The following is a 15,752-nucleotide window of genomic DNA, read 5'->3' as shown; positions in this document are numbered from 1 at the left end:
AATATCCTCTATAGAGCACAATTGCGATTGGATGGAGATATTTAGTTTTACAAATGTCCTCTACAGAGGACAAATTTCAACTATTATGAATAAAAGTCCAGAAAAAATAAACGTATCTTGCATAAAACGTGGAAAAAAAAACTCACTTGTGTGTGCCCCGGGCACCATCTGACAAACTAGAGCGCTACAGACACACTTCCTGGTTGTAGTGGTCACATGACTTCCTTTTTGAATTTGTCTACGTGCAGGCAACACCCTTTCCAAATGTGAAATCCAGCAAAATCGATTGATACAGTATCTCAGAAATAGCACGTGACGTCAATGAATTTTTAAAAAGATTTTCCCTTCAAAATAACACATTTGTACTCCCTATTAAAATCATGAATATGGAGGTGAAAATTGGGAATCAAGGGGCGGCTTATATGCGAGAAATTGTCAAATTCAACCATTTTAAGCCAATTTTGAGGGCGCGGCTTATACACGGAGGCGGCTAATATGCCCAAAAATACGGGTACTCTTACCTTTGCGCAGATTGGCCAAGGGCTCCAAGACCCCCTTTCGGAAGGCGGCGGCGGGGTCTTGGACGCAGGAGCGCAGGCTGAGGGCGTTCTGCAGCGGGGGCTCCCGGATCAGTAGCTCTCGGTACGGGCCCAGCCGAGGCGATCTGGCCAGCAGGGCGGCGACGCTGTGAACAAATTCCGGCACCAGGCACGTGTAGGTGTTGTCGGCCTGGCAGAAATGGTAAGCCACCACCTGTCCAAGCGCAAGGGGCAAAACATGAGGCTTGTTAAGAAGCCTATATTGGCTCATTTAAAAAAAAAATTTAATACAAAAAAAATAAAAATAAAAAATACAAAAAAATAAAATATTTTTTTAAAAATACTAAAAAATAAAATTAAACATTTAAAAAATACAAAAAAAATAAAATACTATTTTTTTAAAACATACAAAAAAATACAAATTAAAAAATTATAATAAATAAGACATGGACATGACAGGTTGTCTCATGTAGGTCACAAAATTAGCATATGATATCCTAAATTGTGATGTCTACTACACTGGTCGTGAATATTTTTGAAGAATTTAATTTAGTTATGGAAAAAGTCACGAGTTTGAGTCCCTCCACGTTGGGTTTAGCAGCTCTCTGAGCTTCCGCATGAAAATAAACGATACATCAGAATAAACAGGCTCTATCTGGCCCCATGAGTTCCCATGGTAACTCTTATTGAGGTCATGTTAGTAAATTTAGAAGCCTGCATGTCAACCGCGTGATGCAAGAAGCTGACATTGAGGCTACGCTCGTACGTCAGACGTGCACAAGTCGCTGGTTTCTTGGATGCAAATATGGAAAATAGGTCCATCTCGCAATTATTTAATACATCCATGATGATGTAAAATAGCTTTGTGATAATGAGAGAGCAAAATATGCATGAGAAAACAAAGACAAACCAACTATAGTTTCCTTCAGCCACAAATAAAATAGCTGTTTTCTTCATCCAAGTACATTTGGATGCTAAATTAGCTAAAAATAAAGTGAAGCCTTGCGTATTTGGCTCAATTGGGAACTTTCTGCTCATTTGGGAATTTTTTAGATGTTTCTTTTTTGTTTTTTGCGCTCAAGCCAACGCAAAAAAGCATCGCCTTTGGCACCATCTGTTGGCCACTTGGTGCCAAGGAACCGTCTTTTAAAACGCGTAGGACGCAAATTCGAAATTTTCCTGTTGTTAGATGATACTTTTGACATAATGTGATATGCTTTAAAGCAGGGGTGTCCAAACTTTTTCGCCAAGGGCCAGTGAAACGTGATTGGTCAATGTCGGGGAAAACGTGGCGTTGAAAGGTACCTTGTTGGCCAGACTTCTGGCAAATTCCTTCTTCTCATCCGTCATTCCCGGAGCAGAACCCGCGTCCGTTTGTGAATCGGCAGCTGCCTTGGAAGCGCCTTTGCGCTGCTTTTCCCCACCTGAGCAAAGCAAAAGGCGACAACCCGCGCAAAAGCGCCATTTGTACTCATTAGTAGAAGTCTCGGGCGTGCGTGCGTGCAGGTGTGTCGCAACAAAAACAACTTGTCCGTGAAAAACGCTGCATACTAGCCTAATTCTATGCTAAATTGTCCCTAGCCACAAGTCATGGATTGCTTGTTTCTCTCCTTGTGCCCGTAGTTGGCTGGGATAGGCTCCAGCACCCCCTGCAACCATTGGACATTTGTTCAATTCGGACACACGAAAATGAGGACTTTGATGGATTTGTGGGTGATGATGATGCGAGTACATTGTAAAATGGCTAAATAAAGCACAACCCAACTCAGTTTTGCTTCCGTTGCCTTTTTAAAAACGTGTTTTTAGCATGTGTCCGTATGCCTGGCTGCGTCTTTAAAAACGGTGCGTCCTGTGAGTGTGTCAAATACAGAAATAGCACTTGTTACTGACACTGCGCCTTTAAATGCGATGCGCCATATAGTCGTGAAAATACGGTATTTTTTTACTCTTTTTTCATGCTCCCGAGAACACGCTAGTGCCGGATGTCAAGTATGCGGGAAAAATTTGCTTTCCACTCGGCTGCCGCTAATTAGTACATATTTAAGCAAGTGTAGAGAATACGCAGCCATCTAATATTAGAAGGCGGAGAGGCGCCGGCGGTACCATCGTCGCGCGGAATATCAATCAAAAAGGACAACATACAGCGCAGGTGTCCATGAATAATGCATCCGTGGCAAAAACGTTTAGCACGGCGACGGCGGCGGCTTACGTTTGGGAGAGGCCGCGGGGCCGGGCGGCGCCCCGTGACAGCTGAGCGCAACCAGGCGCCACACGGTGGCGGTTTTGCCCGAGCCGGCGTTCCCCACGATGACGGCGCCCCTTCCCTCGCAGTTGCTGCTTTTCCTCAAGACCTGGTCCAGGCGGGCGAAGAGCCAATCCCGGCCCACGAAAGGCTTTTCGGGGGCGGCGCCGGGCACTTCGAACAGCAGCGGTTTTAACATGATCTCGCCTTGTTTGAATCGACCTGCAGGGGGCGACAAAAGGGAGAGGTGGCAAAAATACTTAATAATAATAATAAATAGAAAAAATACTGCATTTTTTTTTTCTTTTTCCAGGGTGGGGTGCTGGAGCCTATCCCAGCTGACGACGGGCACCAGGCAGGGGACACCCTGAATTAGCCAATCGCAGGGCACGAGGAGATAAAGGACAAGCAATCATAGCCATAGAGAATTTAGCATACAATTAGCCTAGCATGCATGTTTTTGGGATTCATTCATTATCCATACCGCCTATCATCACAAAGGGGTGCTGGAGCCTATCCTATCTGACTATGGGCACCAGGGCGGAGGACACCCTGAATGGGTGGCCAGCCAATCGCAGGGCACAAGGAGACAGATGACTAATCAAACTCATAAGGGTAATTTAGCATACAATTAGCTTAGCATGCATGCTTTTGTTTTCCTCCCACATCTCAAAAACACATACCTGTCAACTTATGTTTTATCCATATTTTATACGTTTTTTTAATCATTTCAAATTGTGTACATCGTATAACAACTTTTGTATGTGATTTTTTTTAAGTACTTTTTTCGTAAAACCAATCAGATTTTACCCATTTGGGCTCTAATCCGGATCGTCTCGGTCACTATTAGCAGACCAAAATCGTCGACTGCTAATATTGTTTTAGATTTAAGCATGATATGCGCTTTTTTTAACGATATAACTATAGCGCATCAGCAAGCAATGTACCCAGACAGTCAAGCTGTCAGCGTCATACAGCGACATCTACACAATCTTGTGTTTAGTGCATACTGATTGGGCACACCGTCCACTTTGGACAAAATGTTGTTGTGTTGCATTTGTAAGTTTTTTTTAAATCACTTAATAAGGGGAATTGCAATCATTGATAAGGGGAGCAATTGGCTTAGGTTGACAGCTATTAAAACAATCCATGCTAGGCTAATTGTACGCTAGGCTGTCCTAAAAATGAATGAATACAAAAAATGGGAGCAGGGGGATTTTTGACAGGGATGGACTGAGAAATTCGTTCTCTGGGAATATCCACTCCCGATTCGTGCTCTACTTTGTTCGTAGCAACAATTCAAATGAGCGAGGCCATGTTGGCTTTGGCTTTCATGCCACGTGAGAAGAATGAAAACGCTCATTCAGCAGAAAAAGCAGAATCCAATTTACATGTGTTTTTGCAAATAAGGAAAAAATGTCATTAGGCGCAGCAATAATCCAGGGAGATGACTCCACACAACAGAAAAGTACCTTTGGAGTCGTCGTGAGCGCGCCCAGCTGCGTTGAGCTTGCGAACGGAGCCCCTGTGCCGGCCCGCCGCCGCCGCCGCCGCCGCCGCCACCGCCGCCGCCACCGCCGCTTGGCGCTCCAGATACGTCAGATCCTCCAACCCGGCGGAGCCGCTCGCTGTCCGGAGAGACGCCAAGAAGAAGGTCAAAACTTCAAACGGGACCGATTCGCTCTTGTTGCCATGGAAACGGGAGCCGTCGTCTCTTCCGCGAATACTCGGCGACCTCGCCAAATGGAAGCGAACGGCGTACGCGGCGTGTCGGCTTAGCTCGTTGGACTGCCATTGACGGCGCCGCGCGTCCAATCCAGACGGGGATTGGACGCCAATGTTTGCTTGGCTTTGTTCAAAAATAAAGCAACCATCATTTGTGCACGAAATTTTCATTTAACAGTCAACCAATGGCAGCCAATGAGCGAATAGGACCGATTTTTGATCACGCCACGGGATCGGGTCCACCTCGATATGAAAACGGACCATTCCGGGAAGTGAACATTAATACCCGACAAATTGAATAAAGAAGAAGAAGCGCATTATTGGCACCCACGCCCGCCTTTGTCGTCCACCCACCCACCCACTCGTACAGCGGATTTTACAGCTCAACTGCACACAATTTCATTTTAGTACTTAGTACTTTAGACTTTTGGTAAATCATAATCATCATGTAAGCATTTTTAAAAAATCTCAATTCTATCGCATATTAGCCGCAATGTTAAAATGGCCTTAAAATGGTTGAATTTGACAATTTCCCTCGTATAAGCCGCCCCCTGATTCACAATTTTCACCTCCATATTGATGGTTTTAATAGGGAGTACAAATGTTTTACTTTGAAGGGAAAATCTTAAGAAAAATCTTTGCACGTGGTATTTCTACGATACTGTATAAATCGATTTTGCTGGATTGCACACTCGGAAAGTGTGTTGCCTGCACGTAGACAAAATTAAAAAGGAGGTCATGTGAGCAGTTCAACCAGGAAGTGTGTCCGTAGCGCTCTCGTTTGTCATCCCGAGGTACGTTTTTTCACGTTTTAAGCAATATACGGTTTATCTTTAGCTTGAATTTCGTTCATAGACATCAAAATAATGAATAAAATGTATCTGTTTTCTCTATTTTCCCTCTAAATGGCCCAAAATGAAGAGAATAAAAGAGCAATACCTGCCACGGAATTTGGGCGGGGCATCCCGAGGGAGCGAGCGTTCCCCGCGTGCTGCTGCGGGAGGGCTCGCTTGGGCGCCGGCGGCGTCCTGGGCTCTCGGATGTCCGCCCTGGCGGGGGACCGGTGACCCCGAGGGGGGGCCGGGCGCTTGTCGGTGGCGGCGGCGGCAGCAATGGCGCCACCGGGGGCTTCGTCGGCGGTCAGATCCGAACTGGAGACGCTCCGCTCCTCGTTCTCGGAAGAACTCGTGATGGTCGCTGAAAAGCAGATCAGAAGTTGCTCGTTAGTCAAGGTAAGCAGTTGCAATTAGCAATGGCTATTCTCAACTCATTTCTGTATTTTCCGGACTATAAGTCGCACTTTATTCAAAGTTTGGTGAGGATTTTTAGGCTACAATATGAAAAAAACTGTAAATGTCTATTTAGTCTGCTATTGTTCATTTGACTTTTGGTTTAAGGTATCATGTTTTTTCTTGGTTTTTGATCAGTTAAGAAATTTACCCCGAAAATGCAATTTCTGTCCGTTTTTTAAATGCCTTTATATATTTTTTTACACTTCATTGTGCATTTTTATACTGGGGCGATTTAAACTATCAAAAATACAGAAGATATATTTTAAAATGAAAAACAAAAATTGGGATTACATTTTCCCCCCAAAATACAAATTATAAATTTCAAAATGAAAAACAAAAATTGCGATTTAATTTTAAAAAAAAAATACAGAAGATATATTTTAAAATGGAAAGCAAAAATTGGAATTTCATTTTTTTTAAAAGCCACTTCATGTATTCAATTTATTCCGCTCTTTCTGTAATACCTCCGTCTACCACAAGAGGGTGCCAAAGCACGGGCTCATCAAAAAGTAGTAAACCACTTTAAAAAGCAGCGATCCCTTAAAAACAGAAAAATTCAAAGCAACAACACCGGCACCCTGAACAAAATAAACCAACGTTCCCATCGAAAAAAAAATCCTCATTAATGAACGTTTTGATCTTTCTGGATGTCGTCTTTTGCCCTTAAGTCGTCAACTATAAATAAAAATCTATTTCCAGAAGAGGAGTAAAGAAAAAAAAGTGTCCTATTTTAGGAGCATCGGGCCCATAAGCAAGAAAGACAGCCGTGTCCCACTTTCGACAGCAGGGAATTGAAGGCTCCAGGCTGAAGTGGCACAAGCCGAGCGCAATCCGCCACCGACGGCGCTATACTTTTACACCGGGACAAAAAGACCGCCCCGTCCAAATTTGTTCTCCAACGCATTTCTTCATCGCGGCAACGTACAGAATATCGCCAGTTTCGATAATATGCTGGGAATTGACTGCGTCGCAGCCTCGCGGTTCTGGGTTCGAATCCGGGTCGGTCCACCGCTGCAGAGTTTGCATGCCTGTGGGGGTTCACTCTGGGTCCTCCAGTTTCCTCCCACGTTCTAAAAACATGCTGATCTAATTTTATACTGAATTAGAAAACCCTAGCTATGATTGGTTGGCGCCCAAAGTTAGCTGGGATAGGCTCCAGCACCCCCTGCGAAAATTGTGAGGATAGGCGCTATAGATAATGAATGAATGAATCCCAAAAACAAACAGGCTAGGCTAATTTTGCACTAAATTGCCCCTAGTGAAGAGTGATTGGTTGTTTGTCTCCTTATGCCCTGCGATTGGCTGGCCACCAATTCAGGGTGGCCAATGGCTGGATAGGCTCCAGCACCCCATATGAAAACTGTGAGAATCGGCAGTATTGATATTGAATGAATTCTGAAAACATGCAAGCTAGGCTAATTGTACGCTAATTTGACGCTAGTGAAGAGTGATTGGCTGTTTGTCTCTTTGTGCCCTGTGATTGGCCAGCAACTAATTCCGAGTGGCCCCTCCTTGGTGCCCCGAGTTAGCTGGGATAGGCTCCAGCACCCCCTGCGAAAATTGTGAGGATAGGCGCTATAGATAATGAATGAGTGAATCCCAAAAACAAACACGCTAGGCTAATTGTATGCTAAATTGACCCTAGTGAAGAGTGATTGTCTGTTTGTCTCTTTGTGCCCTGTGATTGGCCACCAACCAATTCAGAGTGGACCCTGCCTGGTGCCCCTGGTTAGCTGGGATAGGCTCCAGCACCCCCTCCGAAAATTGTGAGGATAGGCGCTATAGATAATGAATGAATGAATCCCAAAAACAAACACGCTAGGCTAATTGTACGCTAAATTGCCCCTAGTGGAGATTGATTGGCTGTTTGTCTCTTTGTGCCCTGTGATTGGCCAGCAACTTATTCAGAGTGGCCCCTCCTTGGTGCCCCGAGTTAGCTGGGATAGGCTCCAGCACCCCCCGTGACCCCAACGAATAGACTGCATAATGATGACACTCACCTATGATTCCACTGTCTTTGCTCTCCAGGGTGGAGGTGGGGCTTAGCGCAGGTGGGCCGAGGCCCCCCTCGCCGACCAGGTGGCATTGAGCGGCGTTGCGCGCGGGGCCGCGGGTCGGAGGCGGGGCCAGGGCTCGGCAGGCGCCGCCGCCCGAGCTAGACGAGGGGCTCCCGGGACAAGGAGAGCCGGTGCTGGGGGTCAGCGTGGAGCTGGGGCTGCCTCCGTGGGCGGGGGCGTCGCCCTGGAAAGGAAGCAAAGTCACGTGACTTTTCCAGACAGACGGCTCCATCGGATAAACAATCACGTTCCGCCAATCCCACGGAAAAGCCTTTCTTTGTTTACCCCGCGTCGAATCCATTCGTTGCCCCGTGACTCACCACACCTTTCTGAGCACGCTCCGTAAATAGATCGTTGTTTTTGCATTCAAAATAATAATAATGATTTCCAACATCAGAGTGATTCCCCCAAAACCAGTGAGAAAAAATGGATTATAGTATAAACAAGGCACACAGTTACGGAATTTTCTCGCATAGAATCCGGGCCGCTTTAACATCAACTCGATTTCATGTGGGCCGGACCATTTTAGATATAATATTTAGATTTCTTTTTATAAACGGATTAAATGAACTGAAGTAAAGGGCCTGAATATTCCGTTTTTCATAGATCTAAAACAATGTTTATTTTCACTTTTTTAAAATATATTTTTAGATTTTACAAAAGGATTTTTGAACTAAAAACACAGAAAAAATGGATTAAAAAATGACAATGATTGATTTAAATGGGGAGGAAATCAGGAAATTTAATATACATCTATGCTCTTCATTTAAATTTGATCCTAAAACACAAAGTCGGCACTCATAATTTACTTTCTCGGGCCGCACAAAATGATGCAGCGGGCCAGATTTGGCCCCCGGGCCGCCACTTTGACACCTGTGACTTAGATGAATGGTTCAATTCCAAGTTCGGACCTCCCTTTTGCGTGTTCTCCCAGCCTTGCGTGGGTTATCTCCGGGTTATCAGAATTTCCTCCCACATCCCAAAGACAGGTGATTTCTCTAAATGGTGCTCAGGTAAAAGCGATTGGTTGTTGGTCTCATGATGCCCTGGAATTGGCCGGGATGGGCTCCAGCACCCCCTGCGACCCTCGCGATCGGTCTAATGAATGAATGGCATAAAGAACGGAGGCCGCAGGTGTGGCTTGTGCCAAAGTCTCATTTCCAAGTAGCCATTTTGATTCCCTTTCTGTAAATGAGAAGCCAACCTTGAAATGTTTGCACAGAAGAAGACGCTCGACCGCTTTTGTTAGTCTAAGGGAGAAAAAATAAATAAAAGCTCTTTCTATCTCGGCGGTTCGCTCCAATGCGTTGGGGGTCTCCTCGCCGCTGATGCAACATTTATGCAAGGGAGAAGCCAATCACTTGCTTTTCCCCCCCGGCCTTACGGTCTAATTCATCGGAGCCCCGCCCCCCCCGCCATCTCGGAGCTCAGGTGGCGAAACGAGGCTGGCTAAATGGGCCACGGTACACGCGTTTCTGACGGGGAGAGGTGGCCCGCCAGGCTTATAAAGCGATGAAATGTCATTTGAATGGTGACTCTTACCTTCTTTTCTTTCCTGTCTTCCATGGGGGAGCTAATTTGGCCGGGCGTGCCTTCTCCCAATAAGAAGCATAATCTGGTCATCAGTTCCTGGGAAGAAGGGGAGGAGCCTGGCGGCCGGGGCTCCGCGTGGAGCTCTGCAAAACAAACAGCGTCCACAAAATGTCATTTTGCAATTCGTTCACCGCCACTTAAAAGGCAACTCGCGAAGTTGGAAAAGGAACCGCGGCGTCAGCCCAATTTTGACCTCCGACCCTCCGACAACGAGGCCAAAGGATGAAATCGCAGCCCACCATTTGTGACATTTCCCCGTTGTAGCGATGCGCTCTTCTTCTTCTTCTTCTTCTTGTCTTTAGCCTGGCGTTGGCTGAGTAACACGCATATTGAGTAGGCATCCCAACACGATGACAGAACATCTCGGATAACAAGAACAGCTCACGCCGCCTCGCACACATCTTTGCGTCGTTGGCTCTCATTCTTCTTTTTTTCTTTCCCACACTCTCTTAATTCCATATAAGGCACTCCTCTTATTCACTCATTCATTTTCTCAACCGCTTATCCTCAAAAGGAGACAACCAATCATAGCCGTGACCGGACGTTTCGTCAACCGGACATTTCGTCGCCGGCGTTTCGTCGTCGGACATTTCGTCGACGGACAATTCGTAAGGTTAGCGGTTAGAATTAGGGTTAGGGCAGGGGTAGGGAACCTATGGCTCGGGAGCCACATGTGGCTCTTTTGATGGGTGCATCTGGCTCTTTGATAACCTGTGAGCTAAAATATGGAAATCGCTGGTGACAGAACTGAGATATTACATCTAGAACTGCTTTAATCTTCTTCTTTTTTTGCAGTAGACTCTTCTGGAATGCATCCTCTCTTTGATTAGGAACAGCATAAGAATCTTTTAAAAAAATATTCATTTTTTTCCACTTTAAAAGTGGTGAAATTACAAAAAAAAAATTGAAAAGGCACTAGTTTACATGTATGTATTTGACTTTTAAATTCATAGTATGGCTCACAAGGAATAACATTGGAAAATATGAATTGTTTGTGGCTCTCTTCGTCAAAAAGGTTCCCGACCCCTGGGTTAGGGGATAGTGGTTAGGGTTAGGGGTTAGGGTTAACCTAACCTCAACCTTGCGAACAATTGTTTTGTTGCATAAATAATTATTATCAACCAGGTAATATCTCTCTCTCAAAATTATAATCATGAGAGAGAGAGTTTTTACTTTGACATTAAAATAAAAGGCAATAAATAAAACGAAAATTGTCCGTCGGCGAAATGTCCGTCGACGAAATGTCCGGGTACCATCATAGCTAGTGTTTGCTAATTTAGCATACAATTATATTAGCTTTTGGAATGTGGGAGGAAACCAGAGGACCCCAAAAATAACCAATTGAAATCATATCCAAGGACAATTTAGCGTACAATTAGCCTAGCATGCTAGTTTTGCGGATGTGGGAGGAAAACGGAGTAGCCAGAGAAAAGCCGCGCAAGCATGTAAACTTCACACAACCTACAGAAAAGGCCTTATGGGAGCAAAGCATCCACATTCCATTTCTCCCAAAACACACAAACACCCAATAAACATTCTTAATATGATATCAGTTATGTTTATCAAAGACATGCTTAAATATAATTATATCTTCTCTCATTTAATGTCACTTTAGCAAAAAAAAATAAACGACTTTTTTTTCCTGTGATGCGTCATCGTCAATTATTAATTACATCATAAGACAAAAAAATGGACACAGTGACACTTTACTGGCGTAAGGGGCGGAGCCAATCCCTCCTCCGACAACTTTCCTACCGCTAATTTGATGTCGAAATGAGAGCTAACAGTCTAAACACCTGGTAACATAATTGAAAAGAAAAATAGTTTCTCGTCCGCCCTAAAATAAATGGCGCCCTAGGCCATCGCCCGCATTGCTCGTGGCAAAAAACAGCCCTACGCCATAAAAAAAACGAGCGAGCGCATCCTATTAAAGTTGACTTTTTCTTTTTAGATGAGCCAAAATAGTCACTTGCCTCGCCAAGGCTTCGAGTGTCGCCAAAAATTGTCCTGGTGTCGCAGCCCGGAGACGACCGAGGCCGATTTGAACGGGCAAGCCGGCGCACGTTTGTCTTGGCCAGGCTGTCCAATTAGAGCCTTCCTCTACGCACTTCTCACTTCACAGCTTGCGAGCGAACTGGGAGGACGGCGGCATGGGGGGGGAGGGGTCGCAAAAGACGAAAAAACTTTGCATTTAGTCAGCCCGGCGCCAAGTACCGTCCGCGTTCGATACCATCCGCTAAACCGTCCACTGTTGCCATGGGTAACGGGAAGCTGAAAGGCGCCTAGCAACCGGGATTGAAAACGCCTGACAAAAAAAAATGAAAAATGTAAAAATCTGCTCGTCCGCATTGCGATCGAAAACCCAGATCCGAACGGTCGCCGTTTCGACGGGAGAAGTTGCCGACGGCGACGGTCAAACGCCACGCACGCGGGCAGGTCGGTCGTCGGCCTCGATCGGCTTTACCGTAATCGATCGTGGTGGGGGGGGGGGGGGCGACGTGGACGCTTTCACCTACCTCCGAGGCGTGTCTCGCCGCGGCGGGAGGCGACGACGAGCGGTCCTCTCCGCTGGCGCCGGCCCTCCACATGCCGTCCTTCGGGCCGCGGCGGAGGGGAGGAGGAGAGGAGGAGAGGGGGAGGGAGAGAAGACCAGATGGGAGGGGGGAGGAAAAGAAAGTCCAAGAGAGAGAGAGAGAGAAAAAAATCTGCCATGAATTTGCAATCACATCCAAATTTACATATGAGCAAATACATAAACATTTTCATCGTTCATGCCCGTAGTTTTTCATCTAAATTTCTGCAACGTCTGAGGCAGGAAGTGGATCCCCCCTGATTTTTAATCCGTTTAGACTAGGAGGGGCCGGATGAATGTTGCCCCCACCCAGGGATATCGGACGTCTATTGCCGTCAATGGCAATGAAGGATGATCATTTCCCTGACAGATAGAAGGCAGTGGAAGTCGAGGTGATCTGCTGCCACCTAGTGTGTGCTTTCAGTCTATGCATGGATGTCAATAATTTGAGGCTGACGACCACAGCTGTCCAATCCGTTTGGACAGGGAGGGGCAATTGAATTCACTTGAGATTAATTTATGCCGTATTTTCTCGCATATTAGCCACCTCTGCGTATAAGACGCACCCTTAAAATGGCCTAAAAATCGTTGAATTTGACCATTTCTCTCGTATAAGCCGCCCCCGATTCACAAATCTCACCTCCATATTCATGGTTTTAATAGGGAGTACTAATGCATTTTTAAAGGGAAAATTTCGTAACCTGAAAATTTCGTAATGTAAAAATTTTGTAGCCTGAAAATTTAGAAACCTGAAAATTTAGTCACCTGAAAATTTCGTACCGTAAAAATTTTGTAGCCTGAAAATTTAGTCACCCTAAAATTTAGTCACCCAAAAATTCAGTCACCCAAAAATTCAGTCACCCGAAAATTCAGTCTCCCGAAAATTCAGTCACCCGAAAATGTAGTCACCTGAAAATTTAGTGACCTGAAAATTTTGTGACCTCAAAATTTTGTGACCTGAAAATTTGGTCGCCTGAAAATGTTGTCACCTGAAAATTTTCTAACCTGAAAATTTTGTAACCTGAGGCATTTGTAAGTAGAGGTACGACTGTATCAGCTCTACCGACTCACGTGACCATCCCGGCCCCAAGCCATCCTCTTCAATCATTTACCGCAACAATCTGCCACTCACGTGCCCATGGAGACCCCGCCCCCTCCAACCAAACTCCTAATTCCAAGTCCCACCCACCTGGGAACCCGGCACACGAGTGGGATGGAACGACGTCGTCATGGCGAGGCAGCAGCGGCGAGGACGGCAGAGAAACGGACAATCCCCTGGTCAGCGTCTTGGCGGGACGCGCCTCCAAACCTGCGCAAAACAGAAAGTCCATCACTGCCATGGACGGCCCCCCGCGTCCAACCTGACCGGAGCTGAGCGCCATCCTTTTAACGAGAGCAACGCTGTTCCTCCCGCAAGCGGCACACGATAAAATATTCATCCGGGAGAGAATTTCTCCAGCGACACCCGTCAAAAAACCCACAAAAAACACCATTTGCTGTTTGCCTTTTCATAATTCTACTCCCATTTGTACCCAAAATGAAACCATGGTGGTCACTATGTTCATCTTCCAACCCGTTTCTCTTCAGAAGGGTCGCGGGGGTGCTGGAGCATATCCCAGCCGTGGATAGCTATTCCAAAATGGACACTTTATGGTGGCATTTTTTTAAAACTGTATGTTTTTGTTCAAATAATGAGAGTAGGAAAACAACAGGCTGAATATGCATCTATCGAGGTGACATTTTTTCAATTTTCGTTCATTTATTAAACAAGATTGGACGCCCATCACATCAATGGTCACCCCAAAAAATTCCGATGAAATCATATCCCCGCAAGAAAACGCGAATCTGTGTCATACTAGGTCATATTTTCACGTGACCCTCTGGAAATGAGGCTAAGCCCACCCAAACCTTCTCCTCGTCAAATAACTCATCCTCCAAAATATGAATGCATAATTATCAAAACTTGGCACTCACCCCGATGTTTTTGTCCGCCGCTTTCCGCTCCTTTCGGCTTGTTTTGTCCAAACACCGCCTTGAACATTCTCTAAAAAAATTCAAGAACACAAACACGATTCCTTTAGTAGTAGAGCAAAAAAAATGACATTGATATGATTCCAAAATAGAAAAATGGTGGGTTTTATTCTCCTAAACGTTCGTCTTGGGGTCGATTTCAACGACTCCGTCGACCTTTTCTGTGTGACGGAGAGTCGGCCAGCGCGTACGTATGTGCGTGCGTGCGTATGACTTTGATGCCCTGATTTTGATGTATTAATATTTGATGGTGTGCCCTCTTAAAGAAACAATGGCTTTTGCCACAAGATCTAGTTCAAGAGCCGTTATTAGTGGAGGACATTTCAGTACAAAAATCAGGTGCACTTATTGAAAAATCGCCATGTAGGGTCAACCCTAATAAAAAAATGTATTTTTTTACTCCAGTGCTGAGTCCTAGTCGCAAGCGGAGGACAGGGGGAGTGGCTTCCGCTTACGAGATTCAACGTGCATTTTCACATTTTTATGAACTTCAAAAAAAAAAATCTTAATAATAGCAGAAAAAAAAATCGCAAAGTACAGTAATCCCTCGAATATCGCGGCTTCACTACATCGCAGATTTTGTTCTGGGGGAAAGTTTTGGTTTATTACATTTTTTTGGTAAGTTAATAAAAATTTGGAAATCCACGCTGATTTTTTTTTCCTAGAATTTCATTCCAAGATGTCAAAATTATTTTTGTTTTCTATCTGCTTTTCTCTATTTTGAAATAAATGACCGTATCGACCGCATTGTCTTGCGTTTCGTGCATGTTAAGCCTATTTTGTACGCTTTTAAGTCGTACCCTTAATTCAGTTATCATTTTTTTAGCGACAAATACGGCGCATATGCGAGAAAATACGGTAATCAGCAATTAATTGGGACGTGCGTTATATACTGGAATTTTGGACTATAAATCACACTTTTTTAGACTATAGTACATGAAAATCTTATGTTAACAGAGGCGTATTTATCCCGTCGTTGTCCATTTTATTGTTCTTACTTTAACGTGTTTGCTCTTGGTTTCATATTAAATAAAATATTGCCCTCCCAAAAATCTGAATTGTTTTCCCCCCTCTTAATGGATATTCTTTGTTTAATGTGAATTATAGTCTGAAAAATGGATAATATGATGCGAGTAAGTCATGTAGATAAAGAATTTTTGATGACCTAATTTGGGCGATCAAATTAATGAATAATTGAGTTTGTGTTCTCATTGTATTGATTTCTAACTCCAGTTAATAAAGATATTGAGATTTTTTTAAAACTTGGATTCCCTAGCTTTAACCGCTCAAATTATTTGACGCAGGTTTTAGAATACTATTTCCAATAATCGAATGTCCAACCCACACATTCCCATTGGGACAAATAATACTAACAATCATAATAATACCTTCTTTTTGTCGAGCCATCTTGCAAACGGCGTCCAATCGTCGTCCGACTTTCTTTCTCCTCTTGCATTTCTTCGTTCAAACTTTTCCTCTCCACTGACGTGTTGCCGACGTAAAAACGCTGGCGAGCTAAGCTATGCTATGCTAACCGAGCCGTTTACGCTCCAAAGTGAACCCAAAAGAATTTCGCCGAGCTTTAACTTGCGACGTTTAAATTCCACAAACGCTTAATTCGCACTTGTTGGGGAAGAATGTTTTGCAGACGCGGATTTGATACTAAAAAATGAAAGATTCCACGTGCACATGCTACACGGA

General features: G+C 44.7%; 1 protein-coding gene across 1 annotated transcript in view; it reads right to left on the bottom strand.

Moving 5' to 3' along the window:
• Nucleotides 1-15,519, bottom strand: part of LOC144090594 (protein TANC1-like) — a 28,896-nt gene extending 13,377 nt beyond the window's left edge. Inside the window, exons 1-11 of the mRNA XM_077622224.1 lie at nucleotides 15,440-15,519; nucleotides 13,995-14,064; nucleotides 13,210-13,329; nucleotides 11,965-12,042; nucleotides 9,398-9,531; nucleotides 7,799-8,039; nucleotides 5,446-5,703; nucleotides 4,254-4,409; nucleotides 2,749-3,003; nucleotides 1,845-1,963; nucleotides 522-753 (exon numbers count right to left, since the gene is read on the bottom strand). Of these exons, the coding sequence (XP_077478350.1) occupies nucleotides 522-753; nucleotides 1,845-1,963; nucleotides 2,749-3,003; nucleotides 4,254-4,409; nucleotides 5,446-5,703; nucleotides 7,799-8,039; nucleotides 9,398-9,531; nucleotides 11,965-12,042; nucleotides 13,210-13,329; nucleotides 13,995-14,061 (1,660 nt within the window). The 5' untranslated portion in view covers nucleotides 14,062-14,064; nucleotides 15,440-15,519. The remainder of the gene's footprint in view (nucleotides 1-521; nucleotides 754-1,844; nucleotides 1,964-2,748; nucleotides 3,004-4,253; nucleotides 4,410-5,445; nucleotides 5,704-7,798; nucleotides 8,040-9,397; nucleotides 9,532-11,964; nucleotides 12,043-13,209; nucleotides 13,330-13,994; nucleotides 14,065-15,439) is intronic.
• Between the last annotated feature and the right edge of the window lie 233 nt (nucleotides 15,520-15,752).

This window comes from Stigmatopora argus, chromosome 2, assembly GCF_051989625.1.
Source record: "Stigmatopora argus isolate UIUO_Sarg chromosome 2, RoL_Sarg_1.0, whole genome shotgun sequence".
Classification (NCBI taxonomy): domain Eukaryota; kingdom Metazoa; phylum Chordata; class Actinopteri; order Syngnathiformes; family Syngnathidae; genus Stigmatopora; species Stigmatopora argus.
Note: the sequence above shows the minus strand (reverse complement) of the source record. Positions and strands in the feature narration are given on the sequence as shown.